Source organism: Ailuropoda melanoleuca, chromosome 2 (genome assembly GCF_002007445.2).
Source record: "Ailuropoda melanoleuca isolate Jingjing chromosome 2, ASM200744v2, whole genome shotgun sequence".
Classification (NCBI taxonomy): Eukaryota; Metazoa; Chordata; class Mammalia; order Carnivora; family Ursidae; genus Ailuropoda; species Ailuropoda melanoleuca.
In genome coordinates, this window is record NC_048219.1 from 137,773,062 (window position 1) to 137,799,891 (window position 26,830).

The 26,830-nt window shown below is 38.8% G+C and overlaps 1 protein-coding gene across 2 annotated transcripts in view; it reads left to right on the forward strand.

Annotated features, from left to right (window-relative positions):
* Positions 1-26,830, forward strand: part of CERS6 (ceramide synthase 6) — a 311,818-nt gene that overhangs the window by 237,547 nt on the left and 47,441 nt on the right. For both annotated transcript variants that reach the window (XM_019796708.2, XM_002916510.4), the window contains exons 7-8: positions 17,316-17,444; positions 20,156-20,262. In XM_019796708.2, coding sequence (XP_019652267.1) covers positions 17,316-17,444; positions 20,156-20,262 — 236 coding nt within the window. The remainder of the gene's footprint in view (positions 1-17,315; positions 17,445-20,155; positions 20,263-26,830) is intronic.

Below are 26,830 nucleotides of genomic sequence, written 5' to 3' on the forward strand. Positions count from 1 at the left end.
GCTATAGAAAGTTCCTTATTTTGTTTGTGGGGCTTTATATTTTGTTCACATTGGCTCTTCCCTCCTTCCTCCAAACCTAGTGTTCTTTTCTCCATGAAAAAATATATCAACGAATCCTACCAGCAGCAATTTTCTCTCAGAATGATTCACAAGGCCCTCTGTTCTTCAAATTAAATAAAGAAGAAAAATTGTAGCCCCTGGGAGAGAGTAAATTCTCAGTGTTCCACTCCATGAATGAATTTTTCCTTAATTAGAATTATCTAACATCAAAAAATACATCATGAAAATACAACATTGCTACATGCTACATGAACTGTGACAGCCTCCACCCATCCCCTTCACTGGACTGACTTTTGCTGCAGGCGCTCTTGAACTCCTAAGTGTTCAAATCCACCCCTACCAGCTCTCATCCTACCAGCTTCTGGGAAGAATAGGCACTTCTGGTTATTTACTGCTTGTCATTTTTCCATCATACCATTTTCTCCAGATTCCCATATTTGGATCATTCGTTCAGAGTCCTCTTTGATGGCCTCCAGCCCAGTGCCTCACGTACTCATGTTTGTGCGCACGGGGTCTAGTCCTGGATGACAGGACATCTTATCCCGGGATGACCAAGCTTATGACCTTCAGCACTACCGGCCATAACTCATGTACCAAGAGCTCCCAAATGTTTCTCTTTGGGCCTGGGTTCTCTCCAGGTGCATACTACCACCAATCTACGCAGAAATAATAGTAATATGTTCTTTATATTTATTTTATCATTTAATCCTCCCATCGACTCCAAGATCCAGTTGAATCATTTATTATTTATTCTCATTTATGAATGAGGAAACTGAATTTACATGCAAAGTATTTCTAGCTGCAGACATGATCGTCCGCTAGTCCTCTGCTTCTTCCAGTAATCCTTATAACCGATAGTCACACAAGCTGGCGTTTTCCTTTGCTCTCCTCTTTGCTTCTCCTTATACTTGAACTCTTAATGTCACTGACACATTTAGTTGGAGTCATCTCCACTTTTGTTTAATCTATTGTAATAGCCTTTTAAATGGTCCTCCTGTCTAAATAATCATTCTGGCCTGTCTGCCACCTAAGAAGTTATATTTCTAAAACCTGCAAGACAAAGCCAGACTACCTAAGTAGGAGTAATATTCAGGGTTGTCAACATGATTCAAAGCTACTTCTCCAGCCTCATCACCCCCCCTCCCCCCTGACACACACATACGTCCTAGCAAGAGTATCTTCTCATCATTGTTCAGATATAATTTTTTTTCACGCACCTTTGTTTTTTTACAAGACCTTACCTTGGCTAGAATATATCCTATTTCCCTCCTCCCAAACCTGACCTAGTCCAAAAGTAATCTGTTCTTTGAAGGCTAGTTCAATTCCTCCAGGATTTTTGACCACTCCTTCCTCTGGGTTTAGTTGACAAGTGCCCAATGTGTACTTATTCTATTTTTTAACTGTATTTGTAGCCCCTGGGAGAGAGAAAGCTCCATGTTCCAACCCCATGAATGAGTCTTTCCTTAATTAGAGTTATCTAACATCAAAACACATCATGAAAATACAACATTCCTAAATGAACTGTGACCTGGTGGCCTGCCTTCTGTCCCTTCCCTAGACTTGAAGGGTGAAAGAGCAAGATATGTTTGTCTTTGCACCATGGCCATCAATGCACCTGCTGGTGATGGGGGTCAGTAAGTTTAGGGCAGGTGAATAAACGGGACTCATCAGAATGTCTTCTGACTTACTAATGGATATCTTCCAGATTCCTCTGGAAACAACTCTGTGTTGTCAAGGAGCACAATACCGGAACACTGGAACTTCCTTGATTATATCAGTAAGCTGCCAAAGCTGCTAAATTGCAAAGTGGCACCCAAATGGCTGCGGAAGGACACGTACGAGTCTGTGTCCCTCGTACTGCAGCCCCTTTCCCCAGGGACATGCCTGCCACTGTCCCCCAGCAGAGGCTCTCTCAGCTGGCACGAAGCTGTCTTTCCTTACCTTGTGTGACTGCACAGCCTGCATGAGATGTCTGTTGCTCGATTCTCAGAAGGAAATGGTCCCTGTGAGGGCTAGAGCTTGGCAGAGGAGATAACTCATTGACAACTATCATTTGTGGTTCCTTCCTCATTGTACCATGCTGGGTCACTTTCTGGAAATGTTTAAAGATCCCTCAGTGGTGGTATGCCAGTCAGATCAGATCTCATCTGTCTTACATGAAGAGTCTTCTTCATTCCTGTCTTTAGTACTTGTAGACTGATCACGTCTACATGATCACGCTAGGCATGGTGCTAGGCTTATTGTGCATTTTACTTATTTATTTTTTAAACCTTTAAAGGTGGTAAAAATGCAAAACATAAAATTGTACCATCTTAACCATTTGAAGTGTGCAATTCAGCAGAGTATTACACACATTCACATTGTTGTGCAACCAGTTTCCAGAACTCTTTCCATCTTGCATAACTGAAACTCTGTACCCGTTAAACACTAATTCCCCATTGTCCCCTCTTCCAGCCCTTGGCCGCCACCGTTTTTTTCTGTCTCTATGAATTTGATTACTCTGGGTACCTCATATAAGTGGACTCATGCCATATTTGTCATTTTGTACCTGGCTTTTTCACCTAGCATAATATCGTCATGATCATCTGTGCTATAGCCTGTGGCAGAATGTCCTTTCTTTATAAGGCTGAGTAATATGCAATTTATTTTCTTCTGAGGAGCACTTTTTTCCAGGTAGCTACAGAAAAAACTTGCATAAAAAAGGGAGGTTTGAATATTTTCCCATTTTGTAGCTGGGAAAACTGATATACAGTGAGTTTATGTAAATTTTTCAAGGTTGTGCTATATGGGAATAAATTAGAGCCCAAGTTTACCCAGCAAGGTTCTGTGATTCACTCTGAGATCAGGCATGTAAACAATTCTTGCATTATCTTGCCTCGCCATGCTCCTAACATTGGAGAGGTAGTAATAAGCCTTTTGCAGCTCTTTGCCATTTTATTGGTTTCTCTTTTGCTTAGTGAGAATTAGGTATGCCATCTAGAGTCAAGTAGATTAATAAAAGCAAGACTGGAACTGTACTCGGCTCCCGGGAGCCTAGTTCCGGCGAGACATTGCTATACCAAAAGTCACCAAACCCCTTCCATTTGCTTGAACTTTCTCAACGTGCATTTAATGTGTGTTTTCAGTGAGCCAAGAGGACTCATAGAGTCTTCATTCTCTTAAGTCAAATGACCGTTATCTAATAGTTATCATAAGGGGATGATTTTCAAGGGTTGAAGTGTATCATTTTGTATGATTTTAATATATCTTGCATCAGCGTGGAAACCACCTGTATATAAAAAGGGTAATTTTACAGTTAAGTTCAAGGAATTGATCTCAGGCCTATACATATTGTCAATGTTTAGCAATGAAGTCTCCTTTTTTTTCTTAGTCAACACCAATAGCTTGTTTTAGACATCTGGCACCTCCCCCTTCTTCAGCTAGTCAGAGTCCCTGTGTACATTCCTGGTGCAGTTGGTTTATTCTTCTTTGTCGCACAGAATGGGAAGTTAGCCACTGCCAGACCTGTGTATTACTCAGCACGGGTTTTAATACGATAGGCCTTTTTCTCTGTTGCCATCTCTCCTTAGTGAATTGTAGCTCTTGCTTTTTTCCTTTGCATCTTGCTGACTATCACTGCAGGTCCTTGATCGTTCCCTCTCCCTTGCTCTAGTGCTTAGAGGATCTGCTCTTCCATCCATCGGCGAGGATTAATCCAATATCCTGGCTGCCAAATACATTCCCTTTCTTGTATTATCCCTACCAACTATTAACTAAACCCTATCACAACAGCCTGCCTCCTAATTATGAAATAGAGCTGTTTGAAGACACCCATTGACAACACAGTATGGAAGGTTTCTCATAGGATTATGAATAGAAAGTTATAAAGAATGTTTCTTTAGTTTTCCTCTTAAATGACAATGAACTTGAATGGCCATTTCAAGTGGAGGCCAGGATTTTTTAACGTTGAATCTGAATGCATGCCTCAGACTGTTAAAATCAATAACTGAAGTGAGGTTTAGAAATCATTTTTTGTGACTTAATGAGTTTATGAGACTTTCTAAAGTGGCTTTTATATTCATAAATGCTTTTTCTCTAGAAGTGTCCTAGTATTGCCAGCCTTTTTTTTTCCTTAGTTGCTCTGTTTCCAAATAGAATGTGGTGTTTAAAGTTCCTCTCTCTTGATCCTTTCCAGGGTTGGTACTTATTTGGTGAGTGATGAGATACATTATTATTAACCTTCCCGGAGGGAAAGGACAAGCCCAGATGTAGTCATTTGGTATATAATGGACTTATAATTTAAATATTCTATTATATGCTACCAAGATATTTTGAGGATTTTACCTTACTTACCTTTTTCTTTTCTTCCCTCCATTTGTCTCTCCTTCCATCCCTTCCTGTGTTCCTTCCTTCTTCTGTAAGAACAAAATTGTTAAGGTATCTTATTAAAACAACAGGTGCATTCTCAGTATTCGGCATTATTGGAAACATCTTTTATATCCCAAGGCTCAATTTTTATTAAAATTCTGTCCCTTAGCACCTGTTCACAATGAGTATTTCTCCTGCACATCTGAATTTTCCAAAAGAAACTAATAAATGTGTTGGAGCTCAGAACAGCTTGCTCGCGTCTAAGCCCTATGTCCCTTTTAACTAAGCTGCTATTTGGCCTGAAAGCCTGGGCCCTTGGCCAGTAAGCACTGCTTATGTTCGGAGTCCTTTGTAGGAAATCATCCATGGCCAAGTTCCAGAGCCCAGCTGGTGATATCAGCTTATTGCTCTTTTAGTCTTTAACCTGCAAGAAAAACTACATCCTGGAAAAGATTCCTCACAGAGAGAGGAGTTTAGCGAGAAACTTATTGATGGGCTTGTGTTTGCTCTTTAGTAACTTCTTTTTTTTTTTTTAAAGATTTTTTATTTATTTATAAGACAGAGATAGAGACAGCCAGCGAGAGAGGGAACACAAGCAGGGGGAGTGGGAGAGGAAAGAAGCAGGCTCATAGCAGAGGAGCCTGACGTGGGGCTCGATCCCATAACGCCGGGATCATGCCCTGAGCCGACGGCAGACGCCTAACCGCTCTGCCACCCAGGCGCCCCTGCTCTTTAGTAACTTCTGCAGGGGATAACTGGCACCCGTTCCTCCAAGTAGGGGCTTGCTACGTTCCAGATCTTTCCTGCTTCAGTTAGTTTTAAGGTGAAAGAAAATGCGTGCAATAATCTCCCTTATAAGGAAGCAGGATGGCATGGAATTAAGTGAAGTAATATCCATAAAAACTGTCTGGTACAATGCTTGACGAATAGAGCTTAGAACATTACCTAGCACACGATGACCAAAATTTGGTTGAATCAACACATAGCACTAAACCCAGCCAACAACAACAAAAAACCCCAAAACAAATGGTCACAAATTATTATATTTTTGGTCAATTAAAATTAGCAAAAATAATTAAGAAGAAGAACTAACTTAAGGTTGCCAACCTCTTACTTTGCCTAGTAAGGAAATTTTAAAAGCACCTACTACTTACCACCCTCAATTCATAAAGGAAGGGAAATTTTAACATTTTAAAGGAGAAAGGACACCTTGTAATAAAGGACAGTCCTTTAAATTTATCTTTATGAAAACGTTATTTTTCTCAGTTTGTTCTAGACTGGGGAATAATTATGGGCATTTTGGCTTAGAAGTTAAAGGCTTAGGCTCTGAAGTCAGTCTGCCTGCTCAGCACCACTCCTAAGGTGGAATGACCTTGAGCACGTTACTTTACTTCTCTGTGCCTTGGTTTTCTGATCCAAAGAATGGAGTTCATATAGCCTAACTCATGGGGGTGAGCATAAATAAACAATACATGCTCTTTGAACAGTTCCTGGCACATAATAAATGCTCAATAAAAATTGGCTGTCACTGTGGTAATTAACTTGGTTCACCAAATAGTGCCACCTCTCTACTCCCAGGCACTTGTAGGATTGTACTTCTCAGGCTTGCCTCCCCTTGCCATTGGATGGGGCCAGGTGACTCGTAGGCTGGAAAGAGAACTGACTTGAGTCACTTTGAGGTGTTTAATCACCGGTGAGACCTTCTAGTGTCTCTTTTCCCCTGTAATGTAGTGATTGGTAACATTTGAGATGTAAGTTGCTCCATCGGCCTGGGTCCCTGAGTACCAGCCCCCCTCCCTGCCCAAGGTAACATGCAGTGAAGAAGAGATAAACTTTTGTTTTAAACCACTGAGGTTTTAAGGGGTTTGTTTTTGACATGTAATCCAGTTTATCCTGACTAGTGCAGCTATTATTAATAATTTGGCTAATTATCATTTCCTTGAACAATATTTGGAGATAATTTTTCTAGATCAGCTGTTCTCAAAGTGTAGTCTTTGGACCCATGGAGATCTGCAAGGTGAAAGCTGTTTCCATAATAATACTAAGATGATATTTGCCTTCCTGACTCTGTTGAAATTGTACTCATAGTCCAGAAGTAATAGTGGGCAAAGTTGCAGGCAGTGGCCCGCAATGGTACTAGTAGTCATAGTTTTCTTTGCTGTCACATGCTTACAGGAAGAAAAAAAATACCACTTTCAGTTGAGAATGCTCTTGATGAAGCATTAAAAAGTGTTAATTTTATTAACTCTCTATTCTTGAGTATATATTTAAAAATATCTTATGTGATAAAATGGGAAGTAGGCATAAAGAACTTTTGCTGCCTGACAGTGAATCCAATAGTGTCTCAGGAAAATCATGTGCACTTAGTACTTTGTGTTGTGAGCTGAACAAGCTGCTTTTTTTCTCCCTTAAATCTCATTTTTACTTGGAAAAATGACTGACAAACTGTGGTTATTCCAGCTTTTTTGTATTTGATAGTCATTTTTTTTTGAAAATGCACAAAGTGATTTTGTTGAGTTGTTTCCAAAAAAATTGACATTATTTGTTGTCAATGATAAAACTCAAGCTTTCAAGCAAAAATTAGATTTTTGGAAGACTCCTGTCCACCATTGAGAGCTTGATAACATCTCAATCCATGAAGACTTATCTGATGAGTTCGGTGGGGATATTAATAAAAGTTATTTTTAAAATATTAACTCAGTGAACCAATATTTTCTAAATGACTAATGCATGATGCTACAAAGTCATACATGAGTAAAAGATCCATCCAAAGGTCACAACAACCAAAGGACTTAAATGTAAAAGAATATGAAAAGGGTATTGATACGGTTTCAGATTCCACATTGCACGTAACCTTTAAGAATATCCCACTTGTCAAATTTTGGTACAGTATCAAAGAAGAATATTCATAACTGTCTTAAAATTCTATTAAGATACTTCTCCCTTTTCCAACTGTTTAGTATTAGATTTTCTTTATATACTTCAACCAAAATAACTTAGGGCGACAATTTGACGGTATCGGCAGTTAATGAGAATCCAACTCTCGTATCTTAAGCCAGACATCAAAGAGATTTGCAATAACGTAAAACACTACCTCTGTCCTCACTATTTTTTCTATTTTGGAAAATACGGTTATTTTTCATGAAAATAATTCTGTTAATTAACGTGTCATAGACTTAATAAATGTTTTCCAAATTTCTCAGTTTCAGTGTCTAATGTGGCAAAGACGAAGAGACATAGCCCACATCAACAAACACTTTTTGATGTCCTCAGGGTTTTTTAAAAATCCAAAAGTGTTCTGGTACCAAAACCTGCAAGAACTGCTGGCGTAGATTATTTAAGTATTTTCTAGAGATAGGACTTCAAGGACCCCGGCTGGCATCAGTGCGTCCTTTCTTTGTTTGAAAAGCTAAAGTCATGCTATAGAGGACACCCGGTGATGCCGAGAGGGGTGGAGTGCGACGTGGTATTCTCTCTCCGTGTAACCTCGGAGCTGCTCCTTGGAGACGCAGCCGGGCCGGCCACTTGGTGCCTCCCTCCTTCACAGAGGTGCAGAGGTGCTCTTCTGTGTTTCCACTTCTGACTGGAGTAGCGCCATCCTGCCTGCCAGGTTCTGAGGCACATAGCCCTGACTCTTGAGCCCTGGGCCTGTTCCTTTCTCACTACTGTGTCTTCAGACTAGAAGAAGGGAGGAAGAGGCAGCTGATTTTAATAAGCTACCCCCCGTGACCAGAGCATTGCAGCCCACTGCTGCATGCAGGCTGCTGAGACAACGATGGAGCGGTGTCGTCTGGAAAAGAAGCATGTGTTATGGGCGATTTTACAGGATTTTATTCAAAGGCTGCCTTAACTAGTGGCTTCATCTGGCAATCAGACTCCCAAGGGCCTTGCCAGAGGGGGGCTCGTAAGCACGTTTAGATGTCCCAGTCCAGCTCCCGGGCACAGGGCAGTCCTGGGGCGTGGCAGCAGCCGGACCGCCGTGCGCAGTGCGGGAGGGTGATGGCCGGGAACGTCTTCTTCCAGTGTGGTGTACGGGCCGCAGCATTGCTGCATGCACAGAGACCCACACCCCAGGGTCTACACAGTGCTGCTGGCCTAGGGCTCTGCGCCTTTACGACTGGGGCCTCTGGAGTCCCACCCTCTCACAGGAGGTGCCGTTGGCTCTTGGAAGGATCCACTTTCATTTGGAGGGTTCGGTCATTCAGCTTCCTCTGGGGAGTTTCTCTCAAGCCATCCTAGGGGTCTTGAGAAGACACACACTCTGGTTTATTGTAGCTCTCTCTCCCCAACTCCGTAAATTCCCTCTGTTTCTAGCCCCATAAATACCGACGGACCCATTCCCACATCTCTAATTCCGGCCTCCTAAGAAGGGGCACCCTTTCCATTCATGGCTAACCCTGTACCTTTGCTCTTGATCCCCTTCTCTTCCTACCTTCCAGATAGGGACCGTGTTCGGTGTGTTAGTCTCTCACTTCTGTATGTTTTCAGTTCGCTACGACTCCCTTCCTCACAGCCAGCATTTCTCACGTTTGTCTCTGAGCAGCAGCCTACCGGCTCTTTAGGAACCTGAGCTCTGGAGTCACACACAACCAAATTCAGCCTGTTCTTACGGTGTGACTTCGGAATAATTACATTGTTTCTCTGTGCCTCAGTTTCTTTATAAAACATGGGTCTAATAGTCCTTGCTTTATGTGACTAAATCACAGTGTCAGACAGAGCCTTTGGAGCTTGAGAATTAGTTGGCATTATTGGAAGGTAGATAGGAGTTCACCAGGTGGTCAAGTGGAGTGGGGCTTGGAAAAGAGAAAATACTAGGGTTCTGGCCAGAAAAAAAACTGCATGGCCAGAGGCCTGCATGGGAGCAAGAAGAAGCTAGACAGGTGAATTCTGCCAATAGATTTCTGGCTATTTGTGAAGAAGAGTGGGGAGCTCAGGCAGCTGAAGGGACAGGAGTTAGAAGACTAGAGATAAGGCTGATGGCAACAGTAAGAGTTCCTCTGAACCCCTTCTGACAACTTGCAGCATTGTCCCAACTTGGTTGACATGAAGGAGATATTTTTCATCTTCATCTAAAGCACAAAATTGAGTCCCCGATTGCCCATTGTCATTTTGGGCCTCAAAGGCTTTGCGGCAAATACGAAGGTGTCGGCTTTTGAGTCCTGGGATGTTTCTGATTTTACTTAAGCACCGTCTGCCCCCTACTGATCCTTCTGTATGTTTTCAGCCTGAGTGGGTTCACCTGATACCATTAAGTGTTGCCATTGCTTTTGTCCTCAGGGATGTTGAGAGAGAGAGAATAAAGTCTGTAAGCCTGTGTACCACTTAAGACTTGTTCTATCGAGTATATTTAAAATGTCTCAGAAGTGACCCTCCTAGCATTAAAAGCTGTAAAAGTTAGTGTGACTGGGCCAAGTGTAATTTAAACAGAGCCCAGAAGGCGTATATAAAAGGCCTCCAACTCCGAGTACTTGGAATGTGGCAAGAACTGCTAGTGATGAAAATGTCTGAAGACCCAAAGTTCAATGAGAAAAAAAACCATGTGTATATAATTAAGAAAAATATCTATGTCACTTGAAAGCATAGTGTATTTGGAGAGTGTTCTCTTGATGAGGAAAGGACAGGAAAGCATGGAGCAGGACTCCAGGGAGTTGCAAATTAAGTTCTGCTCTCTGGCCAGGCACACTGGAAGGGAATTAGTGGCACTATCTTACTATTTTCTGTTGTACAAATAAAATTTTATTGTATCCTTTTCCACAGTAATAAAATCAATTAAAGATTAAATATTAACTAAATAATTCATAGAAGACAAGATTATGAGTTCTTGATCTTGAAATGGTACCATAAATGTTACACAGGAGAAAGATTGGGTAAACACTGCTTAGACAGCAGTTCTTTATTTCACTTTATATATGTTCCCAGCAGCTATAAAGTAATAGTACATCTAGCAGTAGGGAAAATAATATTGCCTCCAGACAGAGAGCTTTTGTTTTAAAAACAGGTGAAAAAATGTCTTGATTTTCAGATTTTCTTGAAGTTGTTGTTGTAATTTATCATGAGAATTTTAGTAGAGATATCTGCCAAAACTCTTTTTTTATAGTTTGTCTGAATTTTAAGAGTAATGTCTATGATTACTTAAGAACAGCTGTGAAAATTAAGTCTCTCATACATCCTTTATCTGAAGAAAATGTGATGAAGTTGGACATGACACTATGCAATTGTTACATTTCAGATGACATGACCTAAGTTTCCCCAAATATGTCTGTAGATGTGGCAATAAGGCAGGGGCCATCCGACTTTTCTGTGTAGGGCTACATAGTAAATATTTTAAACTTGCAGGCCACACAATCTTTTTTTTTTTTTTTAAGATTTTATTTATTTATTTGACAGAGAGAGAGACAGCCAGAGAGAGAGGGAACACACGCAGGGGGAGTGGGAGAGAAGGAAGCAGGCTCCCAGTGGACGAGCCCAATGTGGGGCTCGATCCCAGAACTCTGGGATCATGCCCTGAGCCGAAGGCAGATGCTTAACAACTGAGCCACTCAGGTGCCCCTACACAATCTGTGTTGCAAGTACTCAGCTATAGGAAGAACACTGCCATAGACATTGGTTAAGCAAATGAATGTGACAATGTTCTAATAAAACTTTATTTACAAAAATAAATGGAGAGCCAGATTTGGCTTGGGGGCCGTATTGTGCCATTCTCTGCTCTAAACCAGAGTAGCCTAGATATAAATATTTGCTGAAGAGTTAGGATGTCAGATTTGAGAATGGCTAGTAGAGATATTTAAATCACATCAGTACATATTTTTCAAACATTTTGATAGTGACAATAGTAAATTCAGAGGTCTTTAATCAATTTCTTGGCACACAACTTGTTTTTAGAAAGATGTCTGCTTGTGACAGTTATCTTCCGCAAAGACCTCAGTCTGTATATATTTAGTCCAAAGGTGGAAATATCTAGTCTATTGGAAAGAAAGTGTTGAAATAAATGTGACTGTAGATTAAGTGTAAATGAAGTTTTATTCATGGATTGAATTTTAGAGAAGGGATAACTGAATAATTTCTGCCAGAACTACTCCACTTTATAATTGAATGACTATTTCTCAAATCAATCACACTTTTTTATCCCTTCCCACATTTTCCCGTGAATATTTACCCTAGCATGCATAGGCTTTCTGTGAGAATGACAGTGAATTCAAGTTACAGTTTTTGAAAAGCCTTTGTTATTTGAAATATCTTTTTTTAATGGAATATTTAACCTGTTCTCTCTATTGTACACCAGCATTCGAGGCCAGCTAAAAATAAAATAGCCAAATAAATTGAGGGAGACTGCAGATACCCAAAGGCTGATATTTTTAAATACATGCTGTGAACTTTTCATACCACCTATGGGTAAGAGAAAGGTATAATTTTCCTCAAATTTCCTAATATGGGGCAAATCAGAATCAACTGATTTCTGTAAATCACCATGAATATACTTTTATTTCAGTCATCATCTCAAAACCTAGATGGTTTTTTAGTCTCGTTTCTTAGCTTTTTAAAAGTTTATATATTTATATATAAATATGTGCATATTTATATATTTAAAAATATAATATATATAAATATATTTTTTCATGCTTTGTTAATCAGGACTTGAGCTATAGCCAAAGGTTGAGAACCTATTTTCATATTCCCTCAAAGGAAAAAGTACCTATGATTATTCTTGCCATGTGTAAGTTTTGTCTGAGATCCTCCCCATTTGCGTCGGCGCATCTGGGCTGCGGTGGAGATGGAGCTTGCGTGGCCTCTCTCCCCTGCACGTTGCCAAGTTATGTGCTACAAGTCCACTGCTTGCACAACTGTGCTTCTCCCCAGCTTTCTGAGGTTTACCCTTAGGTTGCAAAATCCCTAGTGAAGAGATAGCAAGAACAGTGTGTTATTGATCTCTATAAAAAATAACATGTTATTCTGTCAAAGTCACACAACTTTCTAGGTACCTTGAAGGTTCAAATAAAAAGAGAAAACTATTTAAAACAAAACAAATAGACCTGAGAGATTTTGACTGTTGTTGCAGTTGCCAAACAATGAAATCAGTTCTAAATTACAGTGTTGCTGGGGTGCCTGGGTGACTCAGTCTGTTAAGCATCCAACTCTTGATTTTGGCTCAGGTCATGATCTCAGAGTTGTGAGATCAACCCGGTGTCAGGTTCCATGCCGAGCAGGGAACCTGCTTAAGATTCTCTCTCTCGGTCTCCCTCAGCCCCTCCCTCTCCATTCTCTCTCTCTCTTTCAAAAAAAAAAAATTTTTTTTTTTATGATGTCCGTTTCCTTAGAGAATTTAAAAATCTGTTAAATGGGTAACCTGGTGATAATTACCTGATTTCTATTCAGGTAACTTTCTATTTATTATAAGTTTATTGTATTTGTTAATTTTATCTGTTAAATTCAGGAGAGTTAATACATGTCATTTGCATCTGAGAAGGAAGAGTCTTTTCTTTGCCTTGCACTTTAGAACTATTTCATATTCTTCACTATCCATGCACATCTAAATCAGCTATCACTTAAAATCTTGGTCTTTTTGGTTTTTCAGAAGGTTCACCGGTGTTTTGCTTTATTTGTTGCAAAGATTATTCCCAAAAGAAACTATTAGGAATTATAAGCATTTATCCAGCAAATGGGAATTTAGAGAATAAGTTTCTTATTGTCTGCGGTAGGTTTTTTTTTTCCCTAATGAGAAATGAGTTAATTTTGCTTTCCTAAAAACTTGTACATCAAGATGAATTTCTGGTTCCTCCTGGAGACAGAGCATTGTTTTCAAGAGTCTTGGCATCCTGATCATTGCAAAGGGAGTTCCATCATGCAGAACACCAGACTTAAACGTTTTAATGAGGGTGGTCCTTCTGGCCTTTCACCACTAATATCTCATTTTGCAAGAAATTACCCTGGAGAACTAAAGTAAGGATGCCATTTCTCATTCCAACAGTTGGCGATGGAGCCCAAGTAGCTGTAATTGTAGATGCATCCAGGGATTTCTGTTGTGGAAATGACACAGAAATGACTAAGGGGCTATTCTAAGTTCTCTGAATGCCGTTCAGTATGTAATAAGGAAAAAGAAAAAAGAAAACAGCATTATCTTAGCAGTTTCTGGTATTAAAAATGGATGGCTCTTCCCTGAACTCTTTCATTACAGACTCATTCTAATTGACTTTGAGTCAAGACTACATCTGATTTTTTTCCATCTCTGGTAATTAACATAGGAACAGCCACTGGAATGAGGGCTGAGGTCAGGGTCCATATTAGGCAGCAAACATAAAAGGAGCCCTTGATGTTGGCTGTGAAGTTGTCCAGAAACAATATGGCAGAACAGCAGGAGGTGGGGGACACCAGTGAAACAGGTGGCCAGACCAGTCTGTTTTGAATAAGGTCTTTGGAGTCAGCCCTCAGTCTGAGTGCCAAGAAGAAATCACGGTCTTTCTACCTAATTGCTGCTACCAAAAATGCAGGAAAATATTCTCAACCTAAGATGCTAAGGTTCCTGCGGCCAGGCCTGTGTCTACCTACATACCCGTCATTTTCAGCAATAACAAACCTGAGGATGGGAGTTCTTACCCTGCATTGATAAGGTCCAAGTTGACAATTTATTTAAAAATGTTATTTGGATCAAATTCAGTGCCTGTTTAAAGATATCAAGGTAAGGAGATGTAACACATAAAATAATGATTGTGTGGCTTTTACTGAAGGTATTTTATTGCGTATAATGCCTTCTGAAGCAGAAATGTAAAAGACAAAATTCATTATTCATGCTTTTTTCATATTCATACAGATAATGGCTGCATAATGAAAATTAGTCTTCTGCCATGGGCATAACTCTGAGTCTCTCAGTAATAAATGTTTTCCAGGACCAGGGGATTTATATGCAGAAATCAACTTCACAAAACAAACTTTGTCTCAAAAACAAGGCTCTTATATTTAGGGGATGCGTGCTATATTGCCAAGAGCTTTGTGTTGTTTACTGACATTTATATCAGATACGAATTAAGAAACATAATTATAAAGTGGTCCTAATCATCCCTAAGTGTTTTAATCAATTTATATGTATTCATTTTTAAACGAAATAGTGAAAAACTCTTGTTTTCTTTCAATAAATCCAGAGCAGTCATTCAGGGCTGAACAATAGGAAATGTGGAAAATGTTTTGGGTAGGTACTCAGCTGATTAGACTTTAAATCTGCATATTGAGCATGGGCAAATATAAACTCACTGAACTATTGGAGTAAGTGCTGTATGTTTTCATTTAATTATGTTTAGGAAACAGTTTGAAGTGTCACTGGATAGCTTAGTTCCACCTGATGCATTGTTTTGAGGTAGCTGTTGTTTGGTAGAAAACTATACTCCAGGTACTGGAACCTCAGACATTTTTGATAACAGCCTGGAGAGAAGAGATTTCACCTTCCAGTGGAAAACGTTATCAGCGTAATTTTCATTGTATACCTAAGGCATTTTGGTATTGTCCAACTTTAATGATTTAGGAAAATCCTAGACACCACAAGCACATCAGAAAATCAGAAATAGGTAAAACTGGTAAGTTGAGTCTGTACGTAATCACTCCTGAGACTCATTAAATAGCATGATCATTATTTCTCTCTGCCAGTGAGCTGAAAACTGTGCGGTGAATGTGGTTCTGAAGGAAGGACCATAGTGGTAGGTCAGCAGTTTTCAAGACTTGGTTCTGTAATTCTGCTGTGGGCAGTTGGAACTGACACAAGACAGGTGATTTTTCCAACAGTTGTATCCAGTATCAATACAACATGGTGAATTTGGAGACTAGGTTAGTTGAAAGGAAGAGAAGTAGTTGCAGTTCATTTTTTAAAACTGTCTGACCATATTTAGGACACTAATGCATTGTTTATCCTAGTAATTAAATCAATACATATGGTTATCAGTAAATGTTTGGCACTTTCCAAGGCAGAAAAGTAACCTCTGAATATAGTCACGAGAGTGTATACAGAACCACTGAACCATTGTGAGTTTTTTTTTTAACATACAAATTTATCTTTATCATTGTAAAGCTTAATTTTATAAAACATAAAAAGACATTTTAAAAGTTCTGTATCACAGGAATTTAAACAGTAGAAATATCCATAGCTTTGTACGTTCATGTTATATAAATTAAAACCAAATAATTGGGGCACCTGGGTGGCTCAGTTGGTTAGGCAGCTGCCTTCAGCTTGGGTCCTGGTCTCAGGGTCCTGGGCTTCCTGCTCAGCGGGGAGCCTCCATCTCCCTCTCCTTCTCGCTTGTACTTTCTCTCACTCTCTCTCTCTCTCTCTCAAATAAATAAATAAAATCTTCTTAAAAATTAAAAAATAAAACCAAAAATTGAAATTTTTTTCAATATAGGAACTACACAATGAAATAAATGGCAAAGGACCTAATAGCAATATTTCATTACTTATGGATAATCACTAGCTACTTTCAGGATCTAAACAAAGGCCATTGCTTAAATGTTTTAAAACCATTTAAAATCACTGAGGTTGACCTTTCAAATCTAAAACTATATGACGTCAGTAGCCTGTATTTTAGCATATGCACATACTTGTTCTCTGTCTGTCTGTCTCTTTCTCAGTTTCATAATATGCTTTTTTTCATTTTGGCTAATTTATTTATCTTTACATAAATAGCTTTATTTTTTCCAAGACCACTAGGGTTAATCTTGGCATTTCAATCCAGAGAAGTTCAAGTACACTTTGGAAGAAATAGATTTATAAATAAGAGCAAAGGGGCACCTGGGTGGCTCAGTTGGTTAAGGATCCAACTCTTGATTTTGGCTCGGGTCATGATCTCAGGGTCGTGAAATCAAGCCCTGTGTCCGGCTCTGAGCTTAGCGGGGAATCTGCTTAAGATTCTGTCTCTCCCTCTGCCCCAACCCCCACTCATGCATGTGCACACACTCCCTCTTTCAAGTAAATAAATAAATCTTAAGAAATAAATAAGAGTAGGGACACCTGGGTGTCTCAGTCGTTTAAGTGTCTGCCTTTGGCTCAGGTCACGATCCCAGGGTCCTGGGATCAAGTCCCACAAGTCCCACATTGGGCTCCTTGCTCAGCAGGGAGCCAGCTTCCCCTGCTTGTGCGCGCGCTCTCTCGCTCTCTCTCACAAGTAAATAAATAAATAAAATCTTTAAAAAATAAAAATATAAATAAGGGTAAAAATATTAGTAAATGAGAGACTGTATTTCTAAGCAACAGAAATTCTGCATCATACAAACCATGTCCAGATGGCCAGGAGATAAATCAGTGTCAGAGAAAGATGATCTTTTCACATGAGCCAACCAGCAGCTCCAGTGAAAATGACCAAAATAGAAGTGGCCAATTTATCATTACTTTTGCCAATTTTTTTTCTAATGACTGTGGATAGGTAAGGGTTAAAATTTAGGGCCTGTTTGTGTAGGATTCATCAGAAAAGCCACATACTAGGATTCTTATTTTACCATCCCATTGGACATATTCTAGAGGAGGGAGGCAGAATCCCCAGCCTCAGTAGTTGGAGACGTGGTTCCGTTGTACCTGTGCTGCTGTTCAAAAGATTTTCCTGAAGTTGAGATCCATGTAATAACTTTCTTTGCGTGAAATTCTGAGGCAATTTCTCCCATAGCTTCAAATTCTTTGGTTTACATAGAAAACACCCTTGGTGACATGGCCTTAGTCCTGGTGTTTATCACATTCTCCATAGTCACTGGTCCCCTTTGTGCCTCAGCCACTCTGTAGTGAGCTCCCAGAGGGTAGGAAATACCTCTTACTCATTTTAGTATCCCCAGTGCTAGGTCCATTAAGGACCTTGGCAAGTATTTGTTGAATAATGGAAGAGATGAATGGAAATATTGCTGTCCTCTAAAACCTAACGTGGCTGTGTTTTTTCTTCCCCAAGGACTTTGGCATTATGTTCCTGCATCATCTTGTAGCTATTTTCTTGATTTCTTTTTCATACGTCAACAATATGGCCCGAGTAGGGACCCTGGTCCTGTGTCTTCACGATTCAGCTGATGTTCTTCTAGAGGTAAAAGTTTTCTTTCATCTTTAAGAGTTGGAAATCTAGAATTCGGGAAATCCCCAAGACCGTCAATTCTTCTGTTATTCTAAATGGCACTGGGGGAAGATAGTATATGACTGATTTGAAACTGCTAAGTGTTTCTTTGTAAGTTAAATGGGGTGAAAGTGAGACTTTAGTCCATACATTTTTATACAAAGAATGTTCATCATCTTAGCATTCTTTATTAGTTGAATAATGAAAACCTTTACTATCCCACACTTAAGAAATGAATGTTTTACAATTGGAAAATCATGACTTGAATAGGTTTTGTTTCTGGTGTTATAAGTTTCACACTGATATAACTGGGAAGTACATAGGACTCAATTTAATTATTAATGGTAGTTGTACATCCTGATGAAATTAATTGGTAGTCATAGTTTTTATTGCCAACATGTGTATTATCTTAGTATTTTTACAGTGGAAAGTGTATATGAATTATAAATTAAATATAAAAACTATGTTCTCTACATGTATAAGTATAAAGGGTATTTGAGGAAATATTGGTTGTATTTTAATAAGCTTTCTCAACCATTGTCATTTAGGATTATTAAAGTAGCAAAAAAAAAAAAGAAAAGAAAAGAAAAAGAAAAATGCTTCTAGCGTATTTCAAAAGGTAAAATCCCAAGGAAAATTTTGATGTGGCATTTACTCTTAATTATGGCCCCTATGAAGAGACACACCCAGTAGTATTATATAATTAAATAAAAGCCTTTTTACTTTATGCTAAGAAATTTATGTAACTGGTGAAAGGTAAACTTACCAGAGTACAAATTTCATGTAGAGATGAGTCTTAGAATCTGTATTCTGAGTTTTTATTCTTGTTGTCCCACACAGTTCTGCCCCTTGAAGTATATACTGTCACTGTGAATATAGAGGTGCTCTTAAATAATGATCTATTATTACAGTATAAGCAGAAACTCCACATGATAAAATTGAATCTACTATAAAGGTGATTAATCAAGGCTTGAAATATATACAGCACTTCATTAAAAACTCTGTTCCTTATAAGGCTATGAAATAGAAAAACAGTCCTGATGGGCTAGGTATGTCAGGTGATAGTATGGCACTATGATTTTTAAGTGATTCAAGCTAAACTCTATTTAGCATACTTTTTAAAGGAGAAATATAGTTGCATAAGGGCAGTCTCCTGTAAACCAGTTATCATTTGGTTAAATCCTAAGTATGCTTGAAAGTGCAGATTTATACAGCAATATACAGTTTTGAAATCAATCCTGTACAATCTGCCAACTTTAATGTCTGTGGAAATGGCTGGTTGAATCTTTGTCTGTCACTTTTATCCAGAAAAGAAAAACAATCCAGAAATGCCAGTCATGTGGCTTAAAGGCAAATATTCTTCATCACATGGATTTTCTTTACATTATACAATAACACTTGAGAATATCCAAATAATGAGATATGTCAACTATCAACTCTGAAGTGGGATCTATGACCTAGACATTTCAGAAAAAATTGCATGTTTGATGCTTTTTTATTGAATACTGTTGAATGTATATAAGAGAAAAATGGTTTACCTAGGGAGAAGGAGGCAGAAAATACTTTTTTTCTTTCTTTCTATAATTCATGGTATCACACCCAAAGTATTCATGAAATTTGAAGTTCATAATCCTGGCTTCTGCTCAGTTAATAGGTATTTTCTCTTAGGAAGCCATTTCTCTCATCTCTCCGTGTTTTACTTAAAGCTATAAAATTGTAGCTTCTATGGATACTGTCAACAGTCCTTTCAAGTTTGACTCAGCTAATTTAGCTTTCTAAGAGGTAGAAAATAATGTTATGAATCCAGCAAGACATGTTCAATTTATAACCCTCTGTGTGGGTGTGTGTGAATTCTATGTGAAAATGTAAAAAGGTGATCCAGCAAAATTATGTTTTCAGTGACCCCTATTGTTACTTAGAATCATCTGTTAAAAAGTGTGTAGATGGTAGGAAAAGGGAGGTAATCTCTTCCCTAATTTATAATATAAAAAGTGGTCACTTAAATTACTATCATAAATTATTAGAGTAATTCTCACAGACACTTGGAACATTAGTGACTTTCATCTAGAAAATGACCCGGAAATGCAACTTTGAAAATTATACCTAAATGGATTCATTGAAATGACATGATCTTGATGTATTCTTTATTTCTAAATTTATGAGAATAAGCCAAGAAACTGTCCCCTGAGAATATTCCTTTTGCCTGTTTAAGGAAAACCTTTCATTCTAAGTAGATAGGAGAAAACAATGCAGGAAGACTCCATATATTCTGTATAAAGTTTGTGGCCTTACTGTTTGGACTCATTAGAGTTTTAAAGGATTACATAGCACTTTCTACTTTGACCTGTTGTGCCAAATTCCTGTGTTGGTATCATCTATAATGAGGGAATTTTCTTATTTTTCTGTTTTCCTGAGATCAACCATATAATTGAATTTTTCAGGTTGCTGAATGTTTTATTAAATCTGTGAAAGTCCGTAGTTTTACTTATAGCTAACGTTGCATTTCACTCAATTTATGGGCAATTTATAAATACTGATGAGTGATGCATGACATTTCAAAGTAGCAGGCAATTTTATGCATCTGGTAAGTTATATCGATATTACAGGAGACTCGTGCATATTGAAAGAAGCTTTTCATTTACCAGTTTAACTAAATTAATATATCACATTCCTTCCTTTCATAGGCTGCCAAAATGGCAAATTATGCCAAGTTTCAGAAAATTTGTGATCTTCTGTTTGTTATGTTTGCCATGGTTTTTATCACCACACGACTGGGTATATTTCCTCTCTGGTGAGTATGCCAATCTTCTTTCCGATAGAGCCACCCCTTCCAGATAGGCTTTCTGAGCTATTTTGCTTTTGAATTTCATTCCAAATATTTAGTAAGAGGTTTAAAGAAAGTGAGGGAGGGACTCAAGAAATGGTTTTGATTTCTTCTTCCAGAAATATTGTATTCTTTACTAATCTTTTCTGCAGGATAGTTAGAGAAGGATGCACCTTACAGAGGTTCTGAGACCACAGAAAGCCGTCTGCCGTTTTGGGGTCCGGTCTAAAGCATGAATCAGAAACCCTTAGCCATGAAAGTTTGAATAAATACAGGAAACATGGTGTTGCAGCCCATTATATAGTAGGGATCCTCCTGTACCAGGAGTTTACAAAACCTTGTCCCCAGACTGGTAGCAACAGCATCACCAAGAAACTTGTTAGCAATGTAACTTACTGGGTCCCACCCCAGACCTGCTGAATCACAAACTTTGGAGTTGGGTCCTGGCAGTCTGTGTTTGATAAGCCTTCCTGGTGATTCTGCTCCACAGTGAAGTTTGAGTACATTGTCCTCTGTAATTCTCCTCATCGGCTGTATTTATAGCTGAAACAGATGGAAGGTATAACCTGAAACTAACCTCTGAAATTCCCTATGGCCTCTTAATGCCTGGATGTCTTTTGTTTTGTTGAGAGCTAAAGAAATAATATGACTGATTTTGATGGAATTCGACAACCCTTTCTATAGAAAATAGGTCCGGTGTCATTAATCTTTTTTCTGGAAGGCTATTACTTGAACCAGAAAAGAAATGAGCCCTCTGTATCACTTAAAGTCTACCACTGATGGCAGATATTTTTTTTTTATTTTAAGAAATTGATTTGAATAGGAAATTAAAGCAATGGAAATTGGAAAAAGCTGAGAAATGAAGGAATGCAGTAATAACTTGCCCCAGTAGAAAAATAACCATAATAAAGTTGGGATTTTTTAAATGAGTATGTCTATCACCGGAGTTCCATAAACAAATCACTAACACACACACACACACACGCACCCCTTCTCTTTGAGGCTCTCAGCCCTTTTGGACACTTACTTATAATGATTTTCATAATCATTATAGAAGAATCATTTTAGAAGAAGCAACATCGTATGCTGGCAACAAGCATTTATAAAACCTCAGTATAGTTTTATATACTTGTAGGTAGGAAACACGTGTAATTTTACATATAATGTATCTGTAATTACTTCAGGATTGGGTCTCTTTCAAGATTATTAACAGAACTTAGTGGTAAGAATTTCAATAGAAGTAATTTGAGCGAAGTCCAGGACATATTTCTCTAGAGAATGATAGAAAGTTTTTCTTAACCAGGACTTCTGAGAACCTGGGTTTTAAAGAAATAAGCATTACTCTCACGTACTTTGATTTGCTTGCTTCCCTTTAAGGGTAGAACTACAATTAGATGCACCCCTTCTTCACTCCAGCTAATGTGTAAAAAAGCTCTTTAGGTTTAGACAGCAGTGAGTTGCCTAGAACATGGACTGCAGAATATAGAAATTATGTAACTCATAGGTATGCCCTGTGATGATGCCATAAACTAGCCACTTAGAAAAACCCTTATAACTAAATACAAAGCAAGAACTTACATTGCAAATGTCAGAGGACTTCTACTACCGTGCCCCTGCATGAGGCCAAGTTTTTCAAGAGGCAGCTTGCGGAGAGAAATACTTTATTGTTTGTAATACAAGAAATAATTTCTATACCTTATCCCATCGTAGTGGTGCATCTAATGAATGAAATCCTTTTCAGGTATGTCAAAGAAGTTGCATTAGTGCTTGGATGACCTTTGTTTCCAACGCCTAGAGTGTAATGGGTATTGTTAGGGTTCAAAATCACAGTGTGAATAATGATAGCAAATAGTGTTTTAAATGTTTACCTTAATACTGTGAAATTATTTTTAAAAATTCCTTTTTAGAAATCCTAGAGTTGGGAGGGACTACACGTCACCAGCTCCAGCCTCTTCTCCCATGCCCTCTGCCCAGGATAGGAATTCTGTCAGTTTCCCTAGTCCAGGAGTATTGCTTCAGAGGTTAAGGGAGAAATAGTTTCTTAAATGAAATGGAAACCTGGGTCTTTAGAACTTATAAACTAAAGGTCCTTAATCTGTTTAGAAACTCCTAAAACAGTATAAAAAACGTGTTTGTGTGTGTATTTTTTTTCCCGGAGGGGAGGGTGCATGTCTTTATCAGATTCTCAAGATCTGTGACTCCCTTCCCTCCTCAACAAAGTGGCTTCTGGGAACAGATTAAGTGTACCCTGACACTTTGAATCGAAAACTCTTTAGAACGTGAATGATTCTAACATATCGTCTGTAGGCTTTCTCTTCATCAGAAAGCATCCTTAATCCCTTCAATTATTCCTGCCTGTTGTTTGCTCTCCTTTGTTTGTTCCTGAGAATTCCTCATCGTGATGTTCCAAATGTGAACTGCCTGGTACAAAATATAAGAGAACCAAAAACAAGTTTCATTTAGAACTGCATTTTTTTTTTAACTTTATTTATTTATTTATTTGACACACACAGAGAGAGAGGACGCATAGGCAGGGGGAGAGGCAGGCAGAGGGAGAGGGAGAAGCAGGCTCCTGGGGAGCCCCATGTGGGGCTTGATCCCAGGCCCTTGGGATCATGACCTGAGCCAAAGGCAGACGCTTAAATGACTGAGCCACCCAAGCGTCCCCTAGAACTGCATTTCTTTAATGCAGCTTGCCATTGCATTAGCTGTAAGCAACTTCGACATTGTACTGTCAGTGATCTGATAAACATCTGAGCTCCTGCCAGACTCGATCTCCCTCATCCTCAATTTATCTCATTTTTATGTATTTTTATTTCTATTACGATTTATTTGTATACCTAATTATACAGACTGCTTTTATTCCTGTTAGTTTTTATAATGCTGTTTTCAAATATTCTAGCCCGAGTAGGGTTTTCTGAACTACATCCAGTGCTATACTTACCCCTCCCACATTTCTACTACGTAAGTATATGCCTTTCATGCTTCCCCCAACTCACTGAAGAAAGAAGTTGACCCAGAGGAACTCCTGGCACAATACTGAAGAATCTCTTTGGGTTGGCCTCAGTCTCTCAACCACAAGTCTGTCTTTATGATTTTACTTGTTACTGCCTCATAACTGCCCTGTCATCATGCCTGCTCTTTCACCACATTTTTTTAAGGTGTAATCAAAGACTTCGTCAAAGGTCTTGTGAAAGTTGAAATTTACTCTTGTCAAAGTCAAAATTTACTCTCTTGTTTAAGTCATCCTCTGCACATGTAGAAACAGAGTGAAAAAAGAATCTGAGGCTCACTGGCATGACTTGATTTTTAGGAGACTTTTATTGGTTTCTGGCTCTTCATTTCTAGGCACTCACCCCCATCTGACTATCTATCTGCAACAATGAGCTTATCAGCATAAAATTTCTAGTCTTTGCCTTTTCCATATTGTTTAGGTATCAAATCTTACCTTCAGCATACCACCATTTTTTGAGATATACTTAGTGAATATTTATTGGGTACTTAGGGGGTAACCAGTAAGGGACTGGGTACTGAGAATTCAGTCCGACATAGGGCCTGCCTTGGGGCACTCGCAGTTGAACCCTGATAGGTTTATAATTCTGGTTTTTAACTTTCTGGTTTATAACTTTCTGGTTTATAATTTTCTGATTTATAATTTGGGGGGCTAGAGATTATTAATTATTTTCTAAACATTTTCTGGAGATAAATAAGATAACTTGGACTGTCAGTGTTAAGTACTTTGGCGAAAGTGTCCTAAGGAGCTTTGTCAGCTAAACAGAGCATTATACTACATAGAGATGGTGCGTGTGAAGCCGTCAGTGGCTACTGGAGGGAGGGTGCTGGAGGAAGATGGGACTTCAGTGCTAACAAGCATTTTATAAACTTCTATTCTCTTTCAAGTACTTGTGCTTCAGGTGAAAGAAGAAACAGAATTATTCTATGTGCCCTCAACTTCATTTAGTTTTCAGTCTGTTTACTTTGGAATCCCCAGCAATATCTTCCAGGTTCCTCCTGACTGTACTTGTGTTCCCACATGAGCCATCAGAATTTTCATAATTTGTGGGTTTAATAACACTTGACTCATTCTTTCTTGTGTCTTCAGTCCCTGTCTCACCAAGACAACATCCGCCATGCTTAGCCTTTTCAGAATCATACACTGCCCAGATTTTTCTTTTGGCCATAATACATCCTTCTAGAACATCACTGCCTGACAGAAATATCATTCGGGGGGGGGGGGGGTGGCGCACCTGGGTGGCGCAGTCGTTAAGCATCTGCCTTCAGCTCAGGGCGTGATCCCGGCGTTCTGGGATCGAGCCCCACATCAGGTTCTTCTGCTGTGACTGCTTCTTCCTCTCCCACTCCCCCTGTTTGTGTTCCCTCTCTCGTTGGCTGTCTCTATCTCTGTCAAATAAATAAATAAAATCTTTAAAAAAAAAAAAAGAAACATCATTCTGGCTTCACAGTAATTTTAAATTTTCTAGTAGCCACATTAAAAAAGTAAGAAGAAAGAGGTGACAACTTTTTATATAACATGTTTTATTTAACTCTATATATACCACAAACAATATAATTTTAACATGTAATCAATATTAAAAATACTGGATATTTGCATTCTTTTGTTGCACACCAAATCTTTGAAATTGGGTATGTGTTTCACCTTACTTCATCTACTCAGAAGTCTACGTATTTTAGCCTTTATGTGGTGGTTGGACAGTCAGTGATTTTATCATTTTTGAGGTTAAGCCCATCATTGTAAGCTGTTACCATTTTCATTGATCTGCATCTGTCTTTCCTCAACTCCATTTCTGTGTAATCCCTGAAATTCTTAACAATTCCTCCTATTTTACAAAGCTGTGGTTTCAAGTGGCACAGAGTAGATTGTGCCCAGTATCATTGTACCAGGCATCACAATGTGTTGCCCACAATGGCTTCTCGGTATTTGCTGGGTGCAAGAAGTACTCTTTCCTCCTCAACAATTTCACATTTGTTTACTTAGTTGAGCTTTTTAAATCATTGTGAAGTAGTTAGGGGCAGTTTCTGCCTTATTACACAGAGAGAACCGATTCATTTAGTCAATGATTTACCCCATTTCTCTGGACTCTATTCTCCTGACATGAGCCCAATTCAGCAAGTACTTACTAAGTTTCAGTTGTTCTCCCTCCAAGACAGTACTATCTTCTTTAAAGATTAGACTATAAAGCTGTTGATGAGATACAATTTTGGTAGTTGTTACATAAAAAAGAGTAATTTCAAAATGATTGTCTCTATCATTCTGGCCCAGCCAAGACGTCATACGGTAAGCATCATCATCCCCCAGCCATACATTAGAATATGAAAACAAAAAAGGCAAATCTACGAAGATCCGGACAGGGAAGCAGCATGGTGCAGTCAATAGAAAGACTGCTTGCTTTGGGTCATGGTTCTCCCCCTCCATGGGTGTCTGAAGACCAGGTGTTTAATTTCTCTACATCTATGTCCCATCAGGAAAATAAGAATAATAGTAACTGTTCCACCTACCTTAAGCCTGCATGTTAAGGGTCAAATGAAATACTGCTTATAGTTCTATAACTATAAAGTACTTTGTAAATATTAAGGATTTTAAAAAAATCTATTACTATTAAAAATGGAAATCCCCTTGGGACACCTGGGTGGCACAGTTAGTTAAGCGTCTGCCTTTGGCTCAGGTCATGATTCCAGAGTCCTGGGATCAAGTCCAACGTCAGGCTCCCTGCTCGACCAGGAGCCTGCTACTCCCCCTGCTTGTACACTCTCTCTCTCTCTCTCTGTCAAATAAATAAATAAAATCTTTAAAAGAGAAAGGGAAATTCCCATTATGGCCAAGCCATGGCTAGAAATTTTTATTACATTTTATAGCCTCCAAGTAGTCAAGATTAAGGAACCATAATCGTAGACATTTTTGAAATAAAATTTTAAAATTATCTCTCCAGTTATGAGATTCAGAATATCTTGTTTCAGTCACTTCTGTTTTCAGTACTCACTGAGCATAGATCGGATACGCACCGGGTTGTCTTATTCCCTGAAATTCTAAGTGACAATACTGATCCTGAGCCACCAGAAGTGACCATTACTATTCACAGAATCTCACAGAATTCCATAAAATGGAGGTTAATGTCAGGCTAGTTCTTTCCTACAAGTCATGGATTGACAGATCATTTTCAGTGATGAATGGGCATACCGCAATTGTCAAAACCTCTTCCTATGGCCTAATAATGACTTTCCACATCTTCATTCATGTCCCATCAAATGCTAACCCCTTGGCTATGCGAAGGTTAGAGTTAAATATGTACTTTCAGTGGTCCGCTATTATTCAGACAGAAGCATGTGACATCTCAGAAGGTGATTTTCTGTGCATCTCTGTCCTGCAAAGTTGGAGAATTATTTGCCGATTTGTACTCTCTGAAAGTTTCTGCAATTAAAAAAATGTTACAGAAGAGCCTAGATCATTCTGTTACCATTTTCCATAATGAGATTTGAAATTCATCCAGATGGTATGGGAATATCATCATCATCTCTG